We start from the raw sequence: 26,814 nt of genomic DNA on the forward strand, positions 1-26,814 counted from the left end.
TTTTATTCAGATACATAGATCACAGAGACCACTGTTGCATTCACCTAGTATTGGAGGAGTGGTTCTTCAAGGTACTGTAATAAGGAAATATGTAATCTGGATGTTGTACTAGATGAAAAACTGGCTTTTATAAAATAAATTTCAGCAGTGGTACAAGCGTCATTCTTTTCTTTTTTTTTTAGAGTAATATGTTAGGTTCAGCATATCTTGCTACAGTAACAACCTCCCGCACTTATTGATGTGTTGGTAACATCTAGATTGGATTATTGTAATAACCTATATTTTATTTTGCCTAAATACCAGCTTATGCAGTTACAAGTGGTTCAAATTACTACTTTGAGGATGCTGTTAGGGAAGAAGACTTGGCAGTTTGACCCCTAGTAGTCATACCGTGAAGTGTGTCAAATTAGGTGTAACTTTTATCTTTCACTGTAACTTTCTGTGTGTTGAATTAGGTAAAACTTGTACTCGAAACCTTGCATCGTAAGGACAACCATAGCAAATTGTAATCAGTAAACTGTATATTATCATTAGCCCCTAGCATATATCAAGTTAGGCTAAAAACTTGTACAGAAATTATATATATTAAACCCGTAACCCGTTCTGGTCTCTTAGGGGACGACGGGCTAGAAAGCTAACTAACTAAGTTACATAGGGGGGTCAAGGGCACCATTTTGAACCTAGAGCCACAGTTAGCAGGAGTAACTTGGGATCACTTCTGCTTTCAATAGACTAGCAGAGACAGTTGGTAAGAGCTGGAGGTAGGATTGGGGAACAGAGTTTGCCTTCCAGAGATAGCCCATCTGAAGGGGGTTTCATATCAGGGGAGGGGGTATTGATATTAGGGATATGTCAGGGAGGAGCTGTGATCGGTTGTATGGTGGGAGGGTCTTGATGTCAGGGGATCTGATTGGGGGATATTGATGTTGGGAGATGGGGGATCAATGCTATTGGTGGTGGGGTGGTTGCTGACATCAGCATTTGCCCTTGCCCCCTGAAGATGAGACTTGCGCTTGCCTTGCTTTTAGGGCAGGAATAAAGGCTGACATCCTAAACTTTTGCCAACATGTGTATTTCCCTTGTAAAATCGTGAATAAACATTTAGAGGTTGATATTCAAAGTGATATAACTGGGCCTAATCTTTAGTACAGTGGGCTGTGAACCTGAGGTAACTGAATTCAATGGGGATCTCTTAGGGAGAGGAGGAGATAGTGGATGCTTCGGATGGGTAGACTGGATAGACCATTTGGCCTTTATCTGCCATCATATTTCTATGTGTTAATGCAATTATATGGCTCCTTGCCAGTACTTTCCTTCAGGAAACAACTAACAACCTTTCTGTTTCAACAGACTTTCTGTTAAACAAGGCTGTAATAGAAAAAGGTTATATAATGTCATGTTTGTTTTATTGATTATTATGGATGTTTTATTGTGAACGGCTCAGAATTGTAGATGTAGTGGTCTATATTTTTTTAAAATAAATAAATTCAGTTCTCACCGTGGCTCCTTGTGACCCTGGGCAAGTCACTTAACTCTCCACTGCCCCAGGTACAACAACTTAGATTGTGAACCCACTAGGGACAGAAAAAGTACCTGCATATAGTAAATGTGAACCGCTTTGGTTGTACCACAGAAAGGCAGTATATCAAGTCCATGACCCTTTGCACTTTACTCTTTATTCAGCGGCTTAGCTATACTGAATATCAGCACTAACTGCTACTAACTACTAAAACCATAGCCATTTAACCACCTAAATTAACTGGACAAATCACATAAAACTTAGTCCTACCTTTGTCTGGTTTCACTTAGGCAGTTAAGAGCTGAATACCGCACTTAATCGGATTAAGGGTAGCCAGCCACACAAATCTTGATATTTAATGCTGGTGTCTAGACATCATCCAGCATTGAATATCAGAGCATAATGTCATGGCAGCAAAAAAAATAAAAAAAACACTGACTGTTGCTGGGTGAATATTTATTCAGTGGTGTAGTAAATGGGAGGGGTGGGGGGGTGGGAGAGAGTGAGGGGACAAACTGCCCCAGGCGCCATCTGGGCAGGAGTGCTAGCAACAGCAACGGCACCTCTTGTCCTCTCCGCCCATCTACCTCTTGAAATCTTCACCGGCTGCTAAAGCACCTCCTCCTTGCTGCATGTTCTGGCCTCGACTCTCCTTCTGAAGTCACTTCCTGGTTGCGGGACCTGGAATTGACGTCAGAGAGCTGAGGCTGGCGTGAGTAGCAGGGAGAAGCTGCTGCTCACTGCCGGCCAAGGTTTCAAGAGGTACAAGGGCGGGCGTGTGGTGGGGAAGAGTGCATGGGGTGCATGCGGCTGGGGGCGTCACTGCCCCGGGCTCCTCCTTCCCTTACTACGCCACTGTATTTACCCCTTAGATTTTTGGCCTGTCCAAACCACACCTTCCTGAAATATGGAGGTTGTGTTGGTTTCCAAGTGTAAATAGCAGCTTTATTAAAAAAAAAAAATTGCAATTTGCACATGTAGCTAATCTGCACTAAAAAAAGTCTCTTTGCTTTTCAAATAAGGGCCCAAGTGTGATAATCTTGGGGGTTTTCTCTGTTTTTGCTGAGTTGCCTAATGGAAGTGAACTGTATCTTGTGTTGGTCTTGCTGCATGCTATGGATACTTTTTCTTTGACTGTGTTCTTGACTAGACAACTTATGCATTGTGTAGATTTATTTATATTTATTATTCTACAATATTTAGGGCTGGATTCAGTAAATGGTGCCCAAAGATAGGCGCAAGAAAGATCCACATTAAACTTCTATTCTATAACAGATGATCCCTACCAAGTGCCCTTTATAGAATAGTGCATAGCGCCCATCTAGGGTTGCGATGACTTACACCCTTCTGAAACCTGGTGTAAAACCTTGCGCTCAACTGATGGCAGTTGGGCATGCAAATAACCTTATTCTATAACACTGTGTCTAAATTTTTGGAATGACCCTGACCTGCCCATGCCCCCCCCATGGCCATGCCCCCTTTTCAAATGTGTTGCAAGTCAATTTAGGCATGCTATGTCATAGAATAGCACTCAGACAGATCCATGTGTAGATCCTAATTAGTGCCAATTAATGCTAATGACTGATTGTTAACGGCTTATTAACTAATTAGTTTGCACATGGATCTGGGATCTGCATCCAAATTTGGTCATGATATACAGAATCTAGGCATTAGGGTGCACATACAGTATGACAAAACTCATGCGTGACTGTTTGGAGACTGGGTGTGAAAAGATTTGCTAAATTAGAGTGACAGGCTATATGAGGGCATGTGCCTGTATGTGTCTGACTACATGTACTTATGGACAGACAGAAGATGGATGGAGCCTCCCCAGTCACTCAGATGAAACATACCTGAAAACAAAATCCTGAAGAGAAAAAGACCATGACTTGTGTCAATTTGGCAATTTTATTTTCACATATTGTTGGTTCAACATATTGTTGGTTCACAAAGTATTCAACAATTAGATGTTTAAATGGACCCATGAATGTTCCAGTGTTGAGTCAGCTGGCTTTGCATGGAATGTTCTGTGTCTGTTACTGACTGAGCTACAGGGAAACTGCTAGAAAATGGGTACACTAACTGAAAACCAAAGAAGCCTAGGATCTAACAGGAAAATATTGTCCTCACCCCCCTCTCCAACTGAATTCAACTTTAAAATATTCGGACATGAACATTTCACAGTAGTATTGGTCTGCTGAGATTATAATTTAATAGCTGGGGCTTTTTTATTTTCCTATGTGGTTTTTTTTTTTCTTGGAAGCCCTCTACTTCAGCTTCTTCACCCAAATTCAATCAAAAGTGCCACTCTGAGGCCATCATACTGCCGTGTTCCAACTGCTTTGGAAAGCTGTTACCTTGGGACTCGTTGTCCTGTTGATGTCTTTCTGCAGGACCTTAGTAGCTGACAATCTTGTGACCGTTTATCTTATCAAGTCCTTCCTGTGCTGTCTCTGAGCAGTGGTAGACTGAGGCTTCAGTACCAAAAGCCCATTACTCCTGGTCTCTGTATTTTTCTCTTATGATGCTTTGCTAATAAGAAGCTTGTGTTCTAATCAGTGCAATACTTCGCAAGCCTCAATTCTCCCATTGTTTTGTCTCTTCTAAAATTGTCCAGCCATTTCTCTTTAGTTCAGCTTTCATCCTCTACTGCTTTCAACTCCTAACTCCTTTCACCTTGGGTTCTACATCCCCAACCCTATATGTCATGTCACTCTGTCCAAGTTAGATTGTAAGCTCTTCTGAGCAGGGACCGTCTATTAAATGTCAAATGTACAACGCTGCATATGCCTTTCAGGGCTATAGAAGTGATAAATAGTAATAATAGTAGTACCATATCTTCCAGTCTTCCTTTCACTTGGCTTTGTTTTGATCTATCTATCTTCCCACCATTTGCTCATCTGCTCCCCTATGCCAATCACTTTCTTTTCTCTCATCCTGTCTCTTGTTCTTTCTCTTGTTTACCCTCCCCTTCTTTTGCCAATTTCTAAAGTAGCCTGCCTCTCACTGCTTTTCTTCCCTTCCCCAGGCCATGACGTCATTCCAGGAGATGCTCAGCACATTCAACTGCCTGAAACAGACCACCCATGATATCGAATCTGAGCTGGGCATACAGAAAATTTTCATCGGAAAAGTAAGGCACTGCTCGGAAGATTTCAGCTTTAACGGGGTCATCTCTGATTTCTAACACTTACCACTCTCCATGTGCTCAGAAAATCATGTCTTCTTTTAAGAAATAATGATAGAATTTAGCAAAAGGATACATGTTGGTCACATACTGCTCACAGCGTTCATCATGTTTGTATATGAAGATTGATTCAGAAAATTCTACAGATGTCATCAGCTAAGGGATAGCAAATTCCATGGTGACAGTGCACATGCAGCTTTAAGTACGGGGAAATGGATGGGAAGCAGTGGCAGAAGTTCAAATGAAGATTCCCCAAGCAAAATATTGGAAAGGGCTCCCAGAGCAGGGGGAATCTACCTCAGAAGACCTGGGAACAGCTATAAGTGGTTTTACTCCTTCCCTACCTCCCCTCCCCCATACTCTACAAGGCCTCTTAGGAGAAATTTATGCTACCAACTGGAATTTTTTTATCTTGATCTAAAACATAAATTTAATAGGATCAAGATATTGCTTAATCACTCAGTGGCATTTAGTGCAGATAGATTTTAATCTCAAGTCTTTCTACAATGCAAAACTGAACTGAACTCCTAAGCTTTTTGTTTTAGTGTCAGGTCTGAGATGGTGGGGACAAAAACGGTGTGGGATAAACACAGAGGAGCCCTATAAAGCAAGAAGATGAATGACAAGTATAAGTAATTTTACTCAAAGCAAAACATAAATAGCTTTCAGACTTCTTTTTTCTCTTTAATAAAAGAGGTGTGGGGGAGGGGGGAGTGACAAGTACAACCCTGGTCACCTTTCTGGGCAGACTGGATGGACCATGTTAGTGTTTATCTGCCATCATTTGTTATGTCACAATGTTATATAAATCAGATCATTGGTGACATCTTCCAGACTGGTCCGGGGAATATTGCAAGCACAGTAGTACCAGTCAGGATCTGCAGTAAATGAAAATGATTGAGATCATGGAACTTGCAACACCTGCCTGTATAGTTGATGACAAGTATAAGCAGTCTTTAATGCATGCCAGTTTTGTATTGAATATTTTCCAGCTGAAGTTAAACATGATTTATTTAAAACGTTTCATTCAGAATGTAAAGATCCTTCTCCTCAGGATGTGTGCATGTCAGCAATCTGCGCATATGAGTTGATCTGAAATACATCATCTTTATCAAATGTATTAACGTCATCTCTATCAAATGTATCATGAACATTTAGTATGGGTAGAACACTAAACAAAAAAGTTGTTAGGGGGAGACAGACACACACACATACCTTCTTTCGGAAATACTCGTAAACTAAAAACCTTCAGCTGTTCTTCTTGGATCTTCTCTTGTTAGCAGAGGAGAACCTCTTGACCTATTTATGCAGTTGCTCTGCCTAATCTTTCACCACAAAGTCTGCTCCTTTACCATCACTCTCTGCATATGTCTGAAGCATGCTTGAATTCTGTTTAGGTTGCTGTCATTGGACCTACTTGGAAGATCATATTCTCAAACTATGACTCACTTCTTTCTTTCTGTGTTCTGGTATAGCTGTCTTGATTGTGAACTCTTCAACAGCCACCTGGGACATGGCTTAGTGAGAGAAGTTGGTGGCACCCAGAATCACCGCGCCACACTCTTCCCTGCTGCTTGAGTGCCCCCCCCCCCACTTACCTCTTGAAATGTTCACCGCACAAGCAGCACCTTCCACCAGTTGCTCGTGTCTGTGTCAGCTCCCATCTGACTTCACATCCTGGCCCCATGTCATGAGGGAGCTGACGCCAGCGCGAGCAGCAAGTGGAAGATGCTGCTCATATAGAAACATAGAAATAGACAGCAGATAAGGGCCACGGCCCATCTAGTCTGCCCTCCCCAATGACCCTCCCTTACCTTTCTCTGAATAGATCCCACGTGTCTATCCCATTTGGCCTTAAAATCAGGCACGCTGCTGGCCTCAATAACCTGAAGTGGAAGACTATTCCAGCGATCAACCACCCTTTCAGTGAAAAAGAATTTCCTGGTGTCCCCGTGCAGTTTCCCGCCCCTGATTTTCCACGGATGCCCCCTTGTTGCCGCGGGACCCTTGAAAAAGAAGATATCTTCTTCCACCTCGATGCAGCCTGTGAGATACTTGAATGTCTCGATCATGTCACCCCTCTCTCTGCATTCCTAGAGTGAGTACAGCTGCAACTTATCCAGCCGTTCCTCGTACGGGAGATCCTTGAGTCCCGAGACCATCCGGGTGGCCATTCTCTGGACCGACTCCAGTCTCAGCACATCCTTATGGTAATTCGGCCTCCAGAATTGCACACAGTATTCCAGGTGGGGCCTCACCATGGATCTATACAATGGCATAATGACTTTAGGCTTACGGCTGACGAAACTCCTGCGAATGCAACCTATGATTTGCCTTGCCTTGGATGAAGCTTGCTCCACTTGATTGGCAGTCTTCATGTTCTCACTGACGATCACCCCTAAGTCTCGTTCTACTTCAGTTCTTGTTAGGATCTCGCCATTAAGGGTGTAAGTCTTGCATGGATTTTGGCTGCCCAGGTGCATGACTTAGCATTTTTTGGCATTGAAGCTGAGTTGCCAGGACCTAGACCAACGCTCCAGTAGGAGTAGGTCGTGCATTATGTTGTCGTACATTGAATTTATGTCTGTTGTGCTTTTGCCCACTACATTGTTTAGTTTGGCGTCATCGGCGAATAATGTTATTTTACCTCACAGCCCTTCTGCCAAGTCTTTTATAAAGATGTTGAATAGGATCGGGCCCAGGACCGAGCCCTGCGGCACTCCACTGATTACCTCCGTCATTTCGGAAAGGGTGCCGTTCACCACTACCCTCTGAAGCCTACCTCCAAGCCAGTTCCCAACCCATTTCGTCAATGTGTCGCCCAATTCTATAGAGCTCATCTTGCTCAGCAACCTGCAGTGTGGTACGCTATCGAATGCTTTACTGAAGTCCAGGTATACGATGTCCAGGGACTCCCCAACATCCAGCTTCCTCGTCACCCAGTCAAAGAAACTGATCAGGTTGGATTGGCAGGATCTCCCCTTAGTAAATCCATGTTGACAGGGATCCCGTAGATTCTCCTCGTTCAGGATTGTATCCAATTGACGTTTGATTAGAGTTTCCATTAGTTTGCACACTATTGATGTGAGACTCACCGGTCTGTAGTTTGCTGTCTCCATCTTGGAGCTTTCTTTTGGAGTGGAATGACGTTAGCTGTCTTCCAGTCCAACGGAACGTTACCCGTACTAGCGGTTCCTCCAAGACATCACACAACACCCTGAGCACCCTGGGGTGTAGGTTGTCAGGCCCCATTGCCTTGTTAACCTTAAGCTTTGACAGCTCGCAGTAGACACCGCTGGGTGTAAACTCGAAATTACTAAACGGGTCATCTGCGTCAACCCTTGTCTGTAGCTGAGGGCCGAGTCCTGGCGCCTCGCGGGTGAAGACTGAGCAGAAGTATTCATTTAACAGTTGGGCTTTTTCCGAGTCCGCTTCTACATAGTCTCCGTCTGGTTTCCTAAGACATACTATCCCGCCTGAGTTCTTATTTCTATCACTGATATACCTGAAGAAGGATTTATCTCCTTTTTGAATGTTCTTCGCTAGAGACTCCTCCATGCGGAATTTGGCCTCCCTAACTGCTGTTTTGACGGCTTTTGACTTGGCCAGATAGACTTCCCTAGAGTCCTGTTTCCCTGATTGTTTATAAGAGATGAATGCTTTTTTCTTCTCTTTGATAAGGTCCGAAATCTCCGCAGAGAACCACTGTGGCTTATTGTTTCTTCGCCGTTTACTTACTGATTTAACATAGCGGTTTGTTGCTTCTTGTATGGTGGCTTTCAAAGTCGACCACATTTCTTCCACATTATCGGTTTCTGCTTGGCTTTGTAGCGCCTGGTGAACGAATTCTCCAATGTCTTTGAAGTTTGTGTCCTTGAATTTGAGGACCTTGGTCAGTGTGATAGATTTAGTGAAACCTTTCCTGAGATTGAACCATACCATGTTGTGGTCACTGGAGGCCAATGTGTCGCCCACCGAGACCTCTGTGACACTTTCTCCATTGGTAAGTATCAGGTCCAGTATTGCCTGATCCCTTGTTGGTTCCAGCACCAGTTGCCTGAGTCTTGCTCCCTTCATAGAGTTTAATAGCCTCCTGCTGCTGCCGGAAGCAGAGGAAAGCATGTCCCAATCCACATCAGGCATGTTGAAGTCACCTAACAATACTGTGTCCCCACGCAAGGTGATATTCTCCATATCTCCGATTAATTCCATATCTAGGTCATCCTGTTGTCTTGGGGGTCTGTATATTATGCCAAGATACAGGCATTTGTCCTTCCCTCTGGCCAAATTTACCCAAAGGGATTCCCCAGTGTAGTGGACATCTGTGATTCTGGTGACCTTAATGTCATCTTTAGTATATAATGCTACACCTCCTCCCATTTTGCCCTCCCTGTCCTGGCGAAGCAAGTTGTAACCCGGTATGACCATGTCCCACCCGTGGGAGTCCGTGAGCCAGGTCTCAGATATCGCCACCACATCCAGGTCGGCATTCCTCATTTCTGTTTCTAATTCCAGGATCTTGATTCCCAGACTGTGGGCGTTTACGTAGAAACATAGAAACATAGAAAGATGACGGCAGATAAGGGTTACAGCCCATCAAGTCTGCCCACACGTACATAGCCCTCCATGTTGTATGTTTGTTAAGTCTCAGTGGGGATGTTCCCGCTTGAGCTACTTGGACACCTTTAGCATTATTCGCATGTTTTGTACTTTCCCTAGACCCAGAGTTACAACGTGCACCTATCCCAGACTCCCCAGACCCAGAACTACAGCAAACATTTAAAGAGATATGTGGTGGGACGGAGAGGAGGAGAGGCGTGGGTGCCCCACATGAAGATGATGCCCGGGGTGGTCTGCCCCCCCTTACTATGCCACTGGACATGGCCTTAGCAAAGTTATATGGTAGAGGGCTAAGGGAACTCCACAAGTGGAAGCAATTTAGGGTTGCACTAATATTTGCCTGAAATTGACTGATGTCTCTATTTGTGTCTCTGTCTCTGGCTGTATCTGTGTGTGTCTGTGTATATCAGTGGTCTCAAACACGCAGCCCGCGGGCCGCATGCAGCCCCCCAGGGACTATTTTGCAGCCCGCGATCTGTCCTTGCCTAAAGCAGGGAACCCCAATCTGCTTCCCTTCCCACTGCCCTCCCCAATCGGGGAACAGGCCAGCGCCCGAGGTCTTAGCTCTCCCTGCATATCTTCCCCAGCTCGGAGCCGACCAATTCTCGCCACCCGACGTCAATTCTAATGTCGGGGAGGAAGTTCCGGGCCAGCCAATCGCTGCCTGGCTGGCCCGGAAGTTCCTCCCCGACGTTAGAATTGATGTCGGGTGGCGTGAATTGGTTGGCCCCGCGCTGGGGAAGATAAGCAGGGAGAGTTAAGACCTTGGCACTGGCCTGTTCCCCGATTGTGGCGGCGGCAGCTTGTTCCCCGATTGCGGCGGTGGCGGCCTGTTCCCCAATGGTGGTGGCTTGGGGGAGGGCAGGGAGAAGTAAAGAAAGAAAGGGGGGACAGAGAGACAGAAAGAAAGAAGGGAAACGGGACACAGACAGAAAGGGGCATGGAGAGAGGAAGGGCGAGCATGGAGAAAGAAAAAAAAAGAAAGAAAGGGGGCACTGAGAGAGAGAGAAAGACATACAGGCATATAGAAAGAATGGGGGCATGGATAGAGAGAGAAAGAAAGAAGGGGGCATGGTGAAATAAATAAAAATTTGGGGGAGGGAAGGAGACAGATGCCAGACCAGGGGAAAGGAAGGAAAGAGATGCCAGACCATGGAAATAGGACGGAAGAAGAGAGAGGAAGGGAAGGTAAGACATGGAAACATAGATTTTGAAAAGAAAGCAGAAAAATTGAACATTAAGTTAATGCCAAAGATGGATGCAAGGCAGAAAGTGAAGACAGAGAGAAAAACAGTCAAAGGACAAGAAGGCCCTGGAAACATAGTTGAAAGCACAGAAAAATAAAGTCACCAGACAACAATATAGTGATTGAAATGTGCCAGTTTTGAGAAAGAAAAGATATTAAACTTTAAATGTGAGGGCTGCAGAAAAAATAGAGTACTTGGAGGGCCGCCGAAAAAATATTTAATGTCTTATTAAAGAAATGACAATTTTGCATGAGGTAAAACTCTTTATAGTTTATATATCTTTCCTTTTAACTGTTAAAGGAAAGTTTTATAAACTATAAAGAGTTTTACCTCATGCAAAATTGTCATTTCTTTAATAAGACATTAACTATTTTTTTGGCGGCCCTCCAAGTACTTACAAATCCAAAATGTGGCCCCGCATAGGGTTTGAGTTTGAGACCACTGGTGTATATGTACAAGGTGATTTTATTTTTCTGGAGCTCCTCCAATATGGCCCATTTTTGAACTCAGCGTGTCTTTGCACTTGTTTTCCCACATGCCAATTTTTGGTCTAGTTCTGTTAAGTTTGTGGAGAATTATATTTAGTAAACATAATACCCACCTGCAAACTATAAATGATTAAAGATATGCATATAGTTACAGAATAGCAGCACTTTGTTGGAAATATGTGGATATGTTGTACACTTACAGACATATATGCTAGTGTTTGAAACATTTATACATGTAACATCTTAATGTTAGCAGCTACTTTATAGAACCATATATAGAACCATATATAGCAGCTATTAAGAAAAATATGTGGTTAAGTCATTAAGTTTCACAGTATCAATTCCAATGAAATGAAATACACACCTAAGTTACTTAAAGGGCCATTTTCGATAGTGCAAATAAGTTCGATTTGGATATCTTGGGAAGTGCATCAAAAAATCAGGTGGAGAAATGTCCATTTTCAAAATCGCTAGACATCTATCTTTTATTTTTAAAATTACCTATTTAGATGTTTTGACCCTCAGGACATCTTTTGGCCATTTTTGAAAACAAAATCGTCCCGACTAAAAACATCCAAACCCAAGCCATTTGGATATAAGCGGGGGTCATCATTTATACTAGACTGGCCACACAGACATGTTTTATGTGGGCATGTTAGAGGTCACTGCTATGAACTTCACATAAAGGGTGTCAGGTTTACATCTCACCATAACACCCTTATAATGTATGGTGAGCTCTAAAACTCCTCCAAAACCTATTATACCCACCTGTCTACTACCTAAGTAGTCCTTATGGCTGCAGGTGCCACCTATATGTCAGTACAGTAGGATTTTGGTGGTCTCACACTTTCTACCATAAATGTAGTGGTATGAGTGGGTTATGGGCCTGGGTACCCCTCTCTATGGTTCACTACACCACTCACCAAGTTACTCCAGACACCTATTTGCTGCTCTACTAGGATTTCCCATACCAGCTGCTGTGTTATAGAGAGAGGCATGTACTGTTTCATTCAGATCTTTGGGGGGTGGGAGGATGTCAGTGACCACTAGAGTGTGTGTGTGTGTGAGGGGGTCATGACCTAATCCCTCCAGTGGTCATCTAGACTGTTTGGGTACTTTTTGGCACTTAGATGCTTTTAAAAGAGGTCTAGCTCTGGACATCTAAATAGTGTACCGGACGCCTTGGTAAATGTTCATTTATCGCCACAAAATGTCCAAGCAGTAAGCCCACCCATAATGTACCTCCAACACGCCCTCTTGAATTATGGTTTCACTGTAGACAAAAAGCCTAGCAAGACATCTAGGAAATAAATTTTGAAAATTGGCATTTGGACCATTTGACAATTAAAACATCTAAGTGCTGGGTTATTCTGTTTTTTGGACGTCTTTCTTTTTTGAAAATGAGCCCCTTAGTCACTAGGGATCCCCGGTTGAAGAAAAGATATGAATTGGTACAGCAGAAGGAGAGGTTAGCAGACTCATTCAAACTCCAGCTGTGCTACACCACCCCTATACACCAAAATGGGTGCTGCCTGGATCTAATCCTTTCCTCTAACTGCTCGACCACTTAATTATGCAAAACCACTCTTTCCCTCTCTGACCATCATCTGCTGTCATTCACAATTCATCACTCCACTCCCCACACCCAGTCAATCGCCACCAATATGTTCAAGAACTTTCAGGCTATTCACCCTGGAGCCCTGTCCACCGCAGTCTCATTCCTCTTCTCAACTGTCAACGAAGCTGTATTCTCCTATAATACCATTCTCTCTTCTGCTCTAGATACCCTTGCTCCTCCAATTTCATGCCCTGTTAGGCGTACCAAACCCCAACCCTGGCTGACTCTCCGGATCCGCTACCTGTACTCCTGTGCCTGTTCCGCCAAACATTTCTGGCTTAAATCCTGTGCACATGCTGACTTCATACACTTCAAATTCATGCTGACATCATTCCGGTCTGCCCTCTTGCTTGCCAAACAAGAATACTATACTCATTTATCCACCGCTCTTAGCTTCAACCCTCGGCATTTGTTTACCACACTAAACTCCCTACTTAGAGCACCCTCACCTCCTTTCCCCCCTTCAAGTTCTCCCCAGACTATGACAGAGTTCTTCTACAATAAGATCCAGAAGATTCGCCTTGAGTTCTCAACCAGGCTTTCTCCCCCTCCCCTCCCTCCATCTGTCCCTTCTGCTAAACTCCCCTCAACACTTGCTACCCTCTCCTTCTCTGAAATCACCGAGGAGGAAACCACATATCTTCTCTCATCCTCCCAAACCACTACCTGCTCCTCTGCTCCAATTCCCACTCTCCCACTGTCATCCCTCCTATCTGTCACATCCTCAACCTATTGTTCTCCACCGCAGCTGTCCCTGGTGCCTTCAAACATGCTGGTGTCACACCCCTCCTCACCCCCCTCCAACTATTACCCCATCTCACGCCTTCCCTTCTTATCCAAGTTACTTGAACGTGCTGTTCACTGCTGTTGCCTGGATTTCCTCTCAGCCCAAGCTATTCTTGATCTGCTTCAATCAGGCTTTTGCATACTGCATTCCAAGGAAACTGTCCTTACTAAATTTCCAATGACCTGTTCCTGGCCAGATCAAAGGCCTCTACTCTATCTTCATTCTTCTTGATCTATCCGCTGTCTTTGATACTGTTGATCACCACCTATTCCTTGATATGCTATCCTCACTGGGATTCTAGGGTTCTGCTCTCTCCTGGTTTCCTTCCTATCTCTCCCATCACACTTTCAGTGCATGCAACGGTGGTTCTTCCTCCACAGCCATTTCTCCATCAGTTGGTGTACCTCAAGGCTCTGTCCTGGGACCACTCCTTTTCTCAATCTACACTTGCTCACTTGGAGTGCTGATGTTATACCATGGTTTCCAGTATCACCTCTGTGCTGACGACTCCCAGATCTACCTCAATGCACCAGACATCTCTACTGTAACCCAGACTCGAGTCTCAGCCTGCCTGTCTGATACTTCTGCCTGGATGTCTCACCGCCATACAAAACTGAATATGGCTAAAATGGAGCTGCTCATCTTCCCGCCTAAACCCACATCCCCACTTCCCTCGTTATCTATCTCTTTGGACAACACTCTCATCCTTTCTTTCTTGTCTGCTCACAATCTTGGGGTCATCTTTGACTCCTCTCTCTCCTTCTCCACCCAGATACAACATATTGCTAAAACCTGCTGTTTCGTCCTCTATAACAGTGGTTCCCAACCCTGTCCTGGAGGAACACCAGGCCAATTGGGTTTTCAGGCTAGCCCTAATGAATATGCATGAAGCAAATTTGCATGCCTATCACTTCCATCATATGCAAATCTCTCTCATGCATATTCATTAGGGCTAGCCTGAAAACCCGATTGGCCTGGTGTTCCTCCAGGACAGGGTTGGGAATCACTGCTCTATAATATTACCAAAATCTGACCTTTCCTCTTTGAGCATACTACCAAAACCATTATTCATGTCCTCATCACCTCACACTTAGATTACTGCAACTCGCTACTCTCAGGTCTTCTGCTCAGCCATTTTTCTCCCCTTCGTCCAGAATTCGGCCACACAACTCATATTCCATGACAGTTGCTATAATCACATTACTCCTCTCCTAAAGTCACTTCATTGGCTTCTCATCTGTTTCTGAATATAATTCAAACTCTTCTTACTGACCTACAAATGCATTCACTCAGCTGCCTTTCATTATCTCTCTTTACTTATCTCCCCCTATGCCCCCCCCCCGCACACTCCGCTCAGCTGTTAAGAACATAAGAACATAAGTAGTCGCCTCCGCCGGGGCAGACCAGAGGTCCATCCTGCCCAGCGGTCCGCTCACGCGGCGGCCCATCAGGCATATTGCCTGAGCAGCAGTCCCTGACTAATTTTATACCTACCTCTACACTTATCACTAAACCTTCCACTGCTCTTATCTGTACCCCTCAATCCCTTTGTCCTCCAGGAACCTATCCAGGTCTTCCTTGAAACCCTGTACTGTGTTATTTCCTATCACGGCTTCCGGAAGGGTGTTCCATGTGTCCACCACCCTCTGTGTGAAAAAAAATTTCCTTGTGTTTGTTCTAAACCTGTCCCCCTTCAATTTCATCGAGTGTCCCCTTGTTCTTGTGGTTTCTTTCAAATTGAAAAATCTGTCATTGTCAACCTTTTCGATGCCCCTCAGGATCTTGAAGGTCTCTATCATATCTCCTCTGAGTCTCCGCTTCTCCAGGGAGAACAGCCCCAGCCTTTTCAGTCTGTCAGTGTATGTAAGGTTTTCCATACCCTTAATCAGTTTAGTTGCTCTTCTCTGGACTCCCTCAAGCATTGCCATGTCCTTTTTGAGGTACGGTGACCAGTACTGTACACAGTATTCCAGATGGGGGCGCACCATAGCCCGGTACAGTGGCAGGATGACTTCCTTCGTTCTGGTCGAGATACCCTTCTTAATGATACCTAGCATTTGGTTTGCTTTCCTCGAGGCTGTGGCGCACTGTGCTGACGCCTTCAATGTCGTGTCTACCATCACTCCCAGGTCTCTTTCCAGCTTACTGACCCCTAGCATTGTTCCCCCCATTTTGTAAGTGAACATCGGGTTCCTTCTCCCTATATGCATGACCTTGCATTTCCCCACGTTGAAGCTCATTTGCCACTTTTTCGCCCATTCTTCCAGTGTCGTAAGATCCCTTTGGAGATCCTCGCAATCTACCGTGGTTTCAACCCTGCTGAATAGTTTGGTATCATCTGCGAATTTGATGACCTCACATTTTGTTCCCGCCTCCAGGTCATCGATGAATATGTTAAACAGGAGCGGTCCCAGCACTGACCCTTGAGGAACCCCGCTCGTGACTCCTTGCCAGTCCGAGTAGTGGCCCTTTACACCAACCCTCTGCTTCCTGTCTGACAGCCAGTTTTTGATCCATCGGTGGACCTCCCCTCGCACCCCATGATTCCATAGTTTCCTGAGCAATCGCTCATGTGGTTAAGTCCCTCTTCTCTTTGGTTTTCTTCTCTTCTGCCTACTCCTCCAGACTCTGTCCCTTCTTTCTTGCTGCGCCGTATGCCTGGAACAAACTGCTCAAATACTTATGGCTGGCTCCGTCTCTGGCAGTATTCAAGTCCAAGTTAAAAGCCCACCTCTTCAAAACTGCTTTTAACTACTAACTCTTCTCACCTTGGATTCTGCTTCCCCAACCCTATATGCATGTCATGTCTGTCTGTCCAAGTTAGACTGTAAGCTGTTCCGAGCAGGGATCATCTATTTAATGTCAAAATGTACAGCGCTGCATATGCCCTTCACAGTGGCGTACCTAGGGTATGTGGCACCCGGGGCCCATCATTTTTTGACACCCCCCCCCTCATGTAAAATTTTTTTTTTTTTTTTGCAATAACCATGAAATGGAATAAATGGTCAGAATAGAAACAGGCAGTGAAAATTTTCTTTTTTTTTTTTTTTTTTTTTTTTTCAAAGTATTTTTATTGAGAATGGCAAAAGGTCCAGACAAGCAACCATGGTCTGTACAGAAACTTATACATTATCAAAAAGAACACAGAATGAGAGTAACAGCAACAACAAGCATGAACAAGCCTCTCCCAAGAGAAAATTGCCAATGAGAGGCATAGCAATACACAACAAAAGGCCAAAACTTGGGGCAAGCAAACAAATCCCACCCCAGAACCCACAAGAATAATAAGCCGGACTAGACCCTCAGCCATATTTTATAATGAAAAAAACCCCCACAAGCAACAACACCCAGACCGCTCACCAGACACACCAATCCGCACAACAAGCACCCAAGAAACACCCAGCCACCACCCAGACAAAACTACCAGACACACCTACCCCACCAAGCCCAGACCCAACCCCCCCTCCCCAGAGAGTGCAAGCGCAAAGTGGACCGTGAAAAGGGCAGCTGCAGAAGTGGAAAGCCCCAGATAAGTAGGTTAGCTAAAGAAAGCCCACAGATAGAAGAAATCAGGATAACAGAAGTTCCAACAAATGCTCCCACAGAAAATTTTCTTTTATTGAACCTCATTTATGTAACCATTATTCCAAACATAACATAACATAAATTATGTCTGAATTGTCATGACATCAGAAGTACATATGGAGTAGTTGCAGGTGATGCTTGGGACAGTTCTGATTATGTTAGTTTGGTTTTATGTGTTTTTTTAATAGAAGGGTTTTTATTTCTTTTTTTAAGGTTTTGTAGTTTGTGGTCGAGGTCAATAGGTTGTAGAGTTGGGGGTCAAGTGTTGCAGCTCGAATGGCTAGGAGGTTGTCGAACAGTTTTTTTCTTTTGACGTTTTTGGTTGGAGGGTGTGTGAATGGTGCGTGAGTTCTCCTATGTTTGTTTGAAGTGGATTGAATTATTTAGCTGAAGAAATTAGTTACCCCCCCCCATTCCACACACATTAATTCTCTTCCATTTTTGTTCCCATTATAAAAAAACACTGATAAGTTCCCAGGAAAAAAATACATTAAAATAAGAAGTGAAAACAAAGGCCCCTACAGATGAGAACATAACATAAGAATAGCCTAACTGGGTCACACCAATGGTCCATCATGCCCAGTAGCCCATTCTCATGGTAGCCAATAGTGCTGCCCGATTCAGAGAAAAATATTTCATTCGATCCGATTCACCCTGTTGAATCGATTTTTCGATTAGATTCACTGTTAATGACACCGCTTTTTAAGTTTAAACAAAGTATAACAATAAATTTCACAACAACAATAAATTTCACAAAGTACTTTAAAAAAAAAAAATCACATTTTTCCATTAAAGCAGTTCTGGAGACATTTGCTTGAACAGTCTTTTTTCCCAGTCCATAAGCAAGCAATATGAAAAAGATTTCCTTAATTATCTACTCAAACATTTTTGCTATTTACTTTCATTGTACCTAGACTATTATTCAGTAGAAAAAATTTAGTTTGTTCAATCAAGCAGAACATTCACTCATAGAAGTCCAATGTCCACACAGGATTTGATTGAACAAACAAATTTTTTCTACTGAATAATAGTTTAGGTATACTGAATAGCAAAAATGTTAAAGCCACACAGAAAAGCAGTAAAAGTCAATAGGTTCTCCAAGTGGGAACAACTGAGTGCACCAATCCAGGGCAAGCAGACGCTTCCCCCATGTCTTAATAACAGACAATGGACTTTTCCTCCAGGAATTTGTCCAAACCTTTCTTAAAACCAGCTACGCTATCTACTTTTAACATAACTTCTGGCCACTTCATTTTTAAGCTTAGATCTTTCCTTCCAAACAGAGACCTTGCTAGATGTCAAATACAGGACAAGGTAACTTCACATGGACTTAACTGTGCAGGAAATGAATCTCCTCATACACCCACCATATAGTGCAAAAATGTGCAAAGGTCTGTTTTTTTCTTTCGATCACTACATAGCCTAATGCCACACAAGCAGCGCTGTTACAAACATATTCTGAAGGTCAATGCTAAGGTTGACAAAGTTTCCTTCCTTGGACCAGAAGGAGATACTGACAAACCACTGGAAGAGATTCTAAAACAACTACCCAGAAATAACACCCAAAGACCCACTCAGTGTGTGAACCAGTTGAGTGGAGTGGACTAACTGGGGGTGGAAATGGGCCCAGAGTTTGCTCAGCAGAATTTCCCAGACTACCTCTTCCTCTCAACACACTGACATGCTACCACCACCACCAACACTAGGAACACCTCACCGAGTATGCCAGCAATGCTTATAAACTTTATAAAACACATTATTATATTTTCTTATAAAGCATATATTTTAACTGAACTCAGCCTTGCCATTCACAAAAATAGAAAAGTTCCCATTTCAAGCTGTCTCATGTACACTTTTCAAATCTAACATATTGTAATCACAAAACAGAAAATAAAATTATTTTTTCTACCTTTTGTTCTCTGATCAATATTCAAATCTTGTTGGTCCCAGGCTCTTGTTGTCTTGCTTGCCAGGGTCTCCTTTCTCCGTGCTAACCATCCGTCTGCCATCTCTGTTCTCCCCTTCCGTTTCCCTTCCCTCTCCCGGAGATCTGGCATCTTTCCCTTTTTTTGTCTCCATCCACAGATTCACCTTTTCTCAACTCCCCACCACCCCAGGATCCACCATCTCTCCCTTTCTGTTCCCAACTATCCTCCTATCCAGTATCCTCCTATCCAGTATCTGTTTCCAAGTTCTCTCCCTTTCTGTTCCTTCCCTCCCTAAATCCCATTATGCACCATCTCTCTCCCACTCCTCTGTTTTTAGACCCATTATTTCTAACCCCCAAAGTCTGGCATATGCACGTATCTTTGAACCCCCCCTTCCCTCTCTCCCTCTGTGTACTTTTACACCAGGACCCCCCTCCCCCGAAGGTCTGTCCCCCCTCCGAAGGGCTACACCCCACCCCTGAAGACCTGCACCCCCCGAAGGACTTTACCTCCCACCCGAAGGTCTGTCCCCCTCTGAAGGCCTAAACCCCACCCCTGAAGGCCTGCACCCTCCCCGAAGGATTGTACCCCCCACCCGAAGGTCTGTCCCTCCCTGAAGGCCTGCACCCATCCCGAAGGCCTGCACCCACCCCGAATGCCTGCACCCACCCCGAAGGCCTGCACCCACCCCGAAGGCCTGCACCCCCGAAGGCCTGTCCCCCCCCTTGAAGGCCTGACCCCCCCTTGAAGGCCTGCCTGCTTGTCCCCCCTTGAAGGCCTATCCCCCCTTAAAGGTCTGCCTGTCCCACCCCCTTGTAGGCCTGTCCCCCCTTAAAGGTCTGCCTGTCCCACCCCCTTGTAGGCCTGTCCCCCCCTTGAAGGCCTGACCCCCCCCTTGAAGGCCTGCCTGCTTGTCCCCCCTTGAAGGCCTGTCCCCCCCCTTGAAGGTTGGCACCCCCCCAAAGGCCTGCACCCCCTTGTAGGCCTGTCCCCCCCTTGAAGGCCTGCCTGCTTGTCCCCCCTTGAAGGCCTGTCCCCCCCCTTGAAGGCCTGCACCCCCCCTTGAAGGTTGGCACCCCCCCAAAGGCCTGCACCCCCTTGAAGGCCTGCACCCCCTTGAAGGTCGGCACCCCCCTGAAGGCATGCACCCCCCCTGAAGGCCTGTCCCCCCTTGAAGGCCTGTCCCCCCCCCCTTGTAGGCCTGCACCCCCTTGTAGGCCTGTCCCCCCCCCCTTGTAGGCCTGTCCCCCCCTTGAAGGCCTGCCTGCCTGTCCCCCCCCTTGAAGGCCTGCACCCCCTTGAAGGTCTTCACCCCCCCCCCCGAAGACCTGCACCCCCCCTTGAAGGCCTGCCTGCCTGCCTGTCACCCCCCTCCCCCTTGAAAGTCTGCCTGCCCGCCCGCCCGCCCCACCCTGAAGGCCTGATGCCCCGACCCACCCCGAAGGACCATTCGCCCCCCTGGCCTCCCCGCACTACCTATGAAGCAGCCGCAGCAGGATCGCGACGTCAGCTATATTTGCGCTACTTAGGAGCTGCTTCCTGCGTCGCGGTCCCGCCCCCTCCTCTGACATCAGAGGAGGGACGGGACCGCGGCGCAGGAAGCAGCGCCCAAGCAGCTGAGGGATTGCTGACGTCGCGATCCTGCTGCGGGCTGCTTCATAGGTGTGCTGGAAGGTCAGTGGGGCGAGCGGTCCTTCGGGCGTGGGGGGGGACTGAGCGGCAAGGCCGGGAACACCCCCTCAGGGCTGGTACCCGGGGCGGCCCGCACCCCCCGCACCCCCCTAGGTACGCCACTGCACCGAACCAAACTGATAGAAGGAGAATGAGCTTCTTCAGGGATCTGACCCAGTTCTAATACCTCTCCGTCTCCGTGCCGACCGACCCCCTCAAGGACCGACCCTTGGAAACATGTTTTCAGGCTTGGAATCCAGTTAAAAGGCAATAGACGCTCTGTCTATACCTGGGACCAAACTGAAAGAAATTTGTCCAGCCCTGGCAAGTTCAAACCCAACTCAAACCAAATTCTGCACTCCTGGGGAAGGGGGAGGTTTTGCTTCTGAGAAAGTGCTCCTTAGTACATCAGAATCTCTGTCTGCTTCTTGGCACCAGCACTGGAGAAATAATGAGACGCCCTACTTTCTTTCTGCATGTGAAGCCATCTGGAGGGGGGGGGGGGTGTGTGTTTGTGAGTACCAGAAGGCACTGCGAGGAAGGAACGGGGTATATTAGTAGATCTGTGTGTGATGGAGGGCACTAGGGCCAGCAGGAGTGAGGTACATAGTTAGAGCTGTAGAGGGGGGGGGGGAGAAGGAGGGTGTCCCTATTGCAAGGGAGGAGTGAGGTTTCCCTCGCCTTTTCTTCAGTCCTAAAGTTCACATTTTCTGGCTTTGGCTGCCTTCAGCAGTCATGCGACCGGGTAACAAAGCCCCCTGACACTGCACGCTGTCTGATTCGGCTGCTGTTGAACAGTTTGCGTGCCGGAACCCTTCTCAGGCTGAGTGGAATTTGGGTTATGAGCTGCAGGGAGTGGTTGTGAATTTCTCCGTGAGAACCTTGTGCATCCTCCTCCAGCTTGAGTTCCGATCCTCCCCGAGGCTGACGTATTTCCTGTTGCCTCAGCTTTCAACAGCAATCTGACCTGGAGGAGGGGAGAACAAGGCCTGGGAATGCATTTATCTGAGTTTGGGGTTTAGGTTTCTGCCACTTGGTGCTGAATGTAAGACGCGCGCACGAGGACGCGCACGCGTAGACGTCCCCACGTAGACGCCCGCACTAGACGTCCCCACGTAGACGTCCGCACTAGACGTCCCCACGTAGACGTCCGCACTAGACGTCTAGTGCGGGCGTCTAGTGCGGACGTCTACGTGGGGACGTCTAGTGGGGACGTCTAGTGGGGACGTCTAGTGCGGGCGTCTAGTGCGGACGTCTACGTGGGGACGTCTAGTGCGGACGTCTAGTGGGGACGTCTAGTGCGGACGTCTAGTGGGGACGTCTAGTGCGGACGTCTAGTGGGGACGTCTATTGCGGACGTCTAGTGGGGACGTCTATTGCGGACGTCTATTGCGGACGTCTAGTGGGGACGTCTATTGCGGACGTCTAGTGGGGACGTCTATTGCGGACGTCTAGTGGGGACGTCTAGTGCGGGCGTCTAGTGGGGACGTCTAGTGCGGACGTCTATTGCGGACGTCTAGTGGGGACGTCTAGTGCGGACGTCTAGTGGGGACGTCTAGTGCGGGCGTCTAGTGCGGACGTCTAGTGGGGACGTCTAGTGCGGACGTCTAGTGGGGACGTCTAGTGCGGACGTCTACGTGGGGACGTCTAGTGCGGGCGTCTAGTGCGGACTCAAGCTGGAGGAGGATGCACAAGGTTCTCACGGAGAAATTCACAACCACTCCCTGCAGCTCATAACCCAAATTCCACTCAGCCTGAGAAGGGTTCCGGCACGCAAACTGTTCAACAGCAGCCGAATCAGACAGCGTGCAGTGTCAGGGGGCTTTGTTACCCGGTCGCATGACTGCTGAAGGCAGCCAAAGCCAGAAAATGTGAACTTTAGGACTGAAGAAAAGGCGAGGGAAAACCTCACTCCTCCCTTGCAATAGGGACACCCTCCTTCTCCCCCCCCCCTCTACAGCTCTAACTATGTACCTCACTCCTGCTGGCCCTAGTGCCCTCCATCACTCACAAACACACCCCCCCCCCTCCAGATGGCTTCACATGCAGAAAGAAAGTAGGGCGTCTCATTATTTCTCCAGTGCTGGTGCCAAGAAGCAGACAGAGATTCTGATGTACTAAGGAGCACTTTCTCAGAAGCAAAACCTCCCCCTTCCCCAGGAGTGCAGAATTTGGTTTGAGTTGGGTTTGAACTTGCCAGGGCTGGACAAATTTCTTTCAGTTTGGTCCCAGGTATAGACAGAGCGTCTATTGCCTTTTAACTGGATTCCAAGCCTGAAAACATGTTTCCAAGGGTCGGTCCTTGAGGGGGTCGGTCGGCACGGAGACGGAGAGGTATTAGAACTGGGTCAGATCCCCGACCCACCCCGAAGGACCATTCGCCCCCCTTGCCTCCCCGCACTACCTATGAAGCAGCCGCAGCAGGATCGCGACGTCAGATATATTTGCGCTACTTAGGAGCTGCTTCCTGCGTCGCGGTCCCGCCCCCTCCTCTGACGTCAGAGGAGGGACTGGACCGCGGCGCAGGAAGCAGCGCCCAAGCAGCTGAGGGATTGCTGACGTCGCGATCCTGCTGCGGGCTGCTTCATAGGTGTGCTGGAAGGTCAGTGGGGCGAGCGGTCCTTCGGGCGTGGGGGGGGACTGAGCGGCAAGGCCGGGAACACCCCCTCAGGGCTGGTACCCGGGGCGGCCCGCCCCCCCCGCCCCCCCCCCTAGGTACGCCACTGGCCCTTCAGCACTATAGAAGTGACAAATAGTAGTAGTACTGTGCACCTGAGATAGACATGGGGGATGCCACTTCTTGCCCTAGGATTGTTAGCATGGAATGTTGCTACTATTTGGGTTTCTGCCAGGTACTTGTGATCTGGATTGGCCGTTGTTCAAAGCAGAATACTGGGCTAGATGGGCCATTGTTCTGATCCAGTATGGCTATTATGTTTTAGTGTTGCTGTCTAAGACACTGGATACTTCTCTTTGAAGAGTGTCTCAGGGGACCATTTTCAAAACATTTATCTTCTCAACTGTGAGAGTTCCTCAAATTGTCATCTTTGAAAATTTATTAGGATTAAGTACCTACATTTATGCTTAAAAATTCATTCGTAGGGGGTGCTAGTGAGCTCAACAAGGAATGGCTGCATAGTATTTGAGCTCCGCTAACAGAATACTATAAAGGATCGAATATAGCTGCAAAACCTGCTATTGAGGTTCCCTTAATAGCTCTTAGTGGGTGCTAAGCTATTAAAACCAGGAAGAGGAAAAGCACTGAGCCGATCTCGCCCCAAAAAGCTCCTGCAAGCAAAGGTGAGACAGAAAATGAAGCCATACAGGCGGTCATGGAAGAGCTCCGTTCCCTGCGAGATTTACTTCAGACCTCGGTTCAAAACACAGAGGATCTGAAGACTGATCTTACCTCTCTATCAACTGAGATGGCCGTGTTTAGATCCCGAGTTGATATTATGGAACAACGTGTAGAAACGAATGCCATGAATATAAAAACGCTGCAACAACAAGTGAAAAAAAATGGCAATCCTTGAGCAGGAGCTTGAGGATGCGCAAAACAGGTCGGCCGCAATAATTTCCGGATACTCAGGATTCCGGAAGGGCATGAGGGTCGAGACGTTCTGACCTTTCTACATGCTACACTCCTGAAAATTCTTGATCTGGACTTTAAATATGACCTCGAGATAGATCGGGCCCATCGCGTGCTTTCGCACAAGCCTGATCCTGAAGCACGCTATCCTCGGCCTGTAGTGGTAAGATTATTGCATTATAGCCAAGTGATGGATATCATGAAACAAGCTAAACTCAAGCACCCCCTGAAATTTGAGGGATCTTCCTTTTTTATTGTGCCCGACTTGGCTAAACAAACTGCTAAGAGACGGAAATCTTTGCTGGACTATCGACCTCGCCTCAAAGCTATTGGCGCAAAATTCGGCCTCTTTTACCCCGCCATGATGCAGGTCACCTACAACAACGTGACGAAGAACCTTACAAATCCTATCGACCTGGCTGATTACCTCGAGCGCACTGCTCCCAGTGCCATAGATAAAACTTGATGTTTCAACAAATTTAACTTCTCTACTCCTTTTTAAAATTGAGGCTGTTGCTTCGGTTGTTACCACTGTTGATTTGCTGAACCTGGCCCTCGCCTGTGTTCTGTGCCAGACATTCTTGCTTTTCTTTGCAAGTTTCGATACGTTCTGCTGTTTTAACAACATACTATTCTGTTCTTGTATTCGCTCCCACTGTTTATGATATATTAGTAGTGGATATACTATATGTTGTTATTGCTTTCTCTGGTATATATATTGCATGTTAACATGACACTAATATATTACCTTGACTCTCCGTATACCAGCTCTACTCTAATTGCACTGCAGCTACTGGATGTTATTTCTCTGTTTATATTCCCTGCCAGCCGGTGCACCCTATTGCAGCCCTTGTGGACTTACTATCCCATCTTTTTGCCTTTCTGTACCTATGTCTGCTTCTATCTCTTCTCCCTTTTTTTACAGAAGTACTGGATATTTTCCTGATTTCCTCACCAACTTTCTCGAGGACCATAACTTACTCCATCCCACGCAATCCGGCTTCAGAACTAACTTCAGCAAAGAGACACTACTAGGCTCCCTTATCGACACAGCAAGACAACACCTCAGCATTGGAAAAAAAATGCTGCTCATACAGTTGGACCTGACGGCGGCATTTGACCTGGTAGACCATAACATCCTACTGCAAATCTTGGACTCAATAGGCATCTCAGATAAAGTATACTCATGGTTTGAAGGTTTCTTAAAATCCAGAACATACATAGTAAAATCAGACAAAGAAAAATTCAAACCTTGGTCCAACCCCTGCGGCGTTCCACAAGGGTCCCCACTGTCCCCTACTCTCTTCAACCTATATACGGCCTCTCTTGGCGTTTACCTGAACAAACAAGGCCTATCCTCTTATAGCTATGCTGATGACATCACCATCCTCATTCCTTTTGACCAACCAATGCTCTTAATGTCAGACACACTACATAGAACTCTAGCTACAGTTACGACTTGGATAGAAGACCACAAACTGAAACTCAACCCAGACAAAACTAAATTCATCCTCCTAGAAAATAACAAAATCCCAACCATAACCAACTTAGAAATCAACTCTATCAACTACCCTTTGCAAACCACCCTAAAACTTCTAGGTATGACTATTGACAGAGGCTGCACCATGGAACCACAAATTAACAAAACAATACAGAAATCTTTCGCAGTTATGAGAAACCTTTGACAAGTCCGAAAATTCTTCGAAAAAACACAATTTCAGCTCCTAGTACAATCTCTAATCCTAAGTATCCTAGACTATTGCAACATCCTCTACCTTCCCTGCCCTGCAATAATGATTAAACAACTACAGACAATTCAGAATACAGCTCTGAGACTCGTCTATTCATTGAAAAAACATGATCACATTACTGAGGCATTCATCAATTCTCATTGGCTTCCAATCCAGGAAAGAATACAATTTAAATTCTACTGTATACTATTTAAAACTATAAATGGAGACAGCCCAATCTACCTAAACGACCGCCTCATCCAAACCACCTCTACCAGGCATAGAAAAACACCCCCCCCATTCACTTACCCCCCAATCAAAGAAGTAAAATGGAAAAAACTATACAACGGACTACTGGCCACTCAGGCAGCGAAGATAGACAACCAAGTCTCCAACCTATTGACAACAACCCCAGACTACAAGATGTTCAGAAAGGAAATAAAAACTATACTCTTCAAGAAATCCCTTAATAAAGCTTAATACCATGATAAAGCTTAACCCCCCTCTTACCATCCCCTCCCTAACCCCATATCCTACTTTTTCCTCTCTTGGAAACCTTCTCTGATCTAACGTTGTAACCCTTCTTCCATAACTCTTTTTGTAATCCGCTTTGAACCGAAAGGTAATGGCGGAATAGAAATCTGTAATGTAATGTAATGTAATTTCAGCAGTGTGTCTTTTGTTTATTCTATTGCTTACTACTGATTGTTTTGATCGGCCCTATGTGCTGTTTCCTAAGTATTTTGTACAAATATTTGCTTTCTGTTATGTTATCATTGGAGCTATTTCTCCCTTCTGTCATATTAGGAATGTGCACGACTGTGGAGTGTCCTTCATGCTAGTTG

At 46.1% G+C, this 26,814-nt stretch overlaps 1 protein-coding gene across 4 annotated transcripts in view; it reads left to right on the forward strand.

Moving 5' to 3' along the window:
• The window catches only part of C11H16orf96 (chromosome 11 C16orf96 homolog), a 214,308-nt gene that overhangs the window by 52,946 nt on the left and 134,548 nt on the right, over window positions 1-26,814 (forward strand). For 3 of the 4 annotated variants that reach the window (XM_033914529.1, XM_033914532.1, XM_033914534.1), the window contains exon 2: window positions 4,548-4,652. In XM_033914529.1, the coding sequence (XP_033770420.1) occupies window positions 4,548-4,652 (105 nt within the window). Of the gene's footprint in view, window positions 1-10; window positions 72-4,547; window positions 4,653-26,814 lie in introns of all 4 variants that reach the window. The other variant, XM_033914533.1, reaches the window with a different exon arrangement.

The sequence above is a fragment of the Geotrypetes seraphini genome, chromosome 11 (assembly GCF_902459505.1).
Source record: "Geotrypetes seraphini chromosome 11, aGeoSer1.1, whole genome shotgun sequence".
NCBI classification, from domain to species: domain Eukaryota; kingdom Metazoa; phylum Chordata; class Amphibia; order Gymnophiona; family Dermophiidae; genus Geotrypetes; species Geotrypetes seraphini.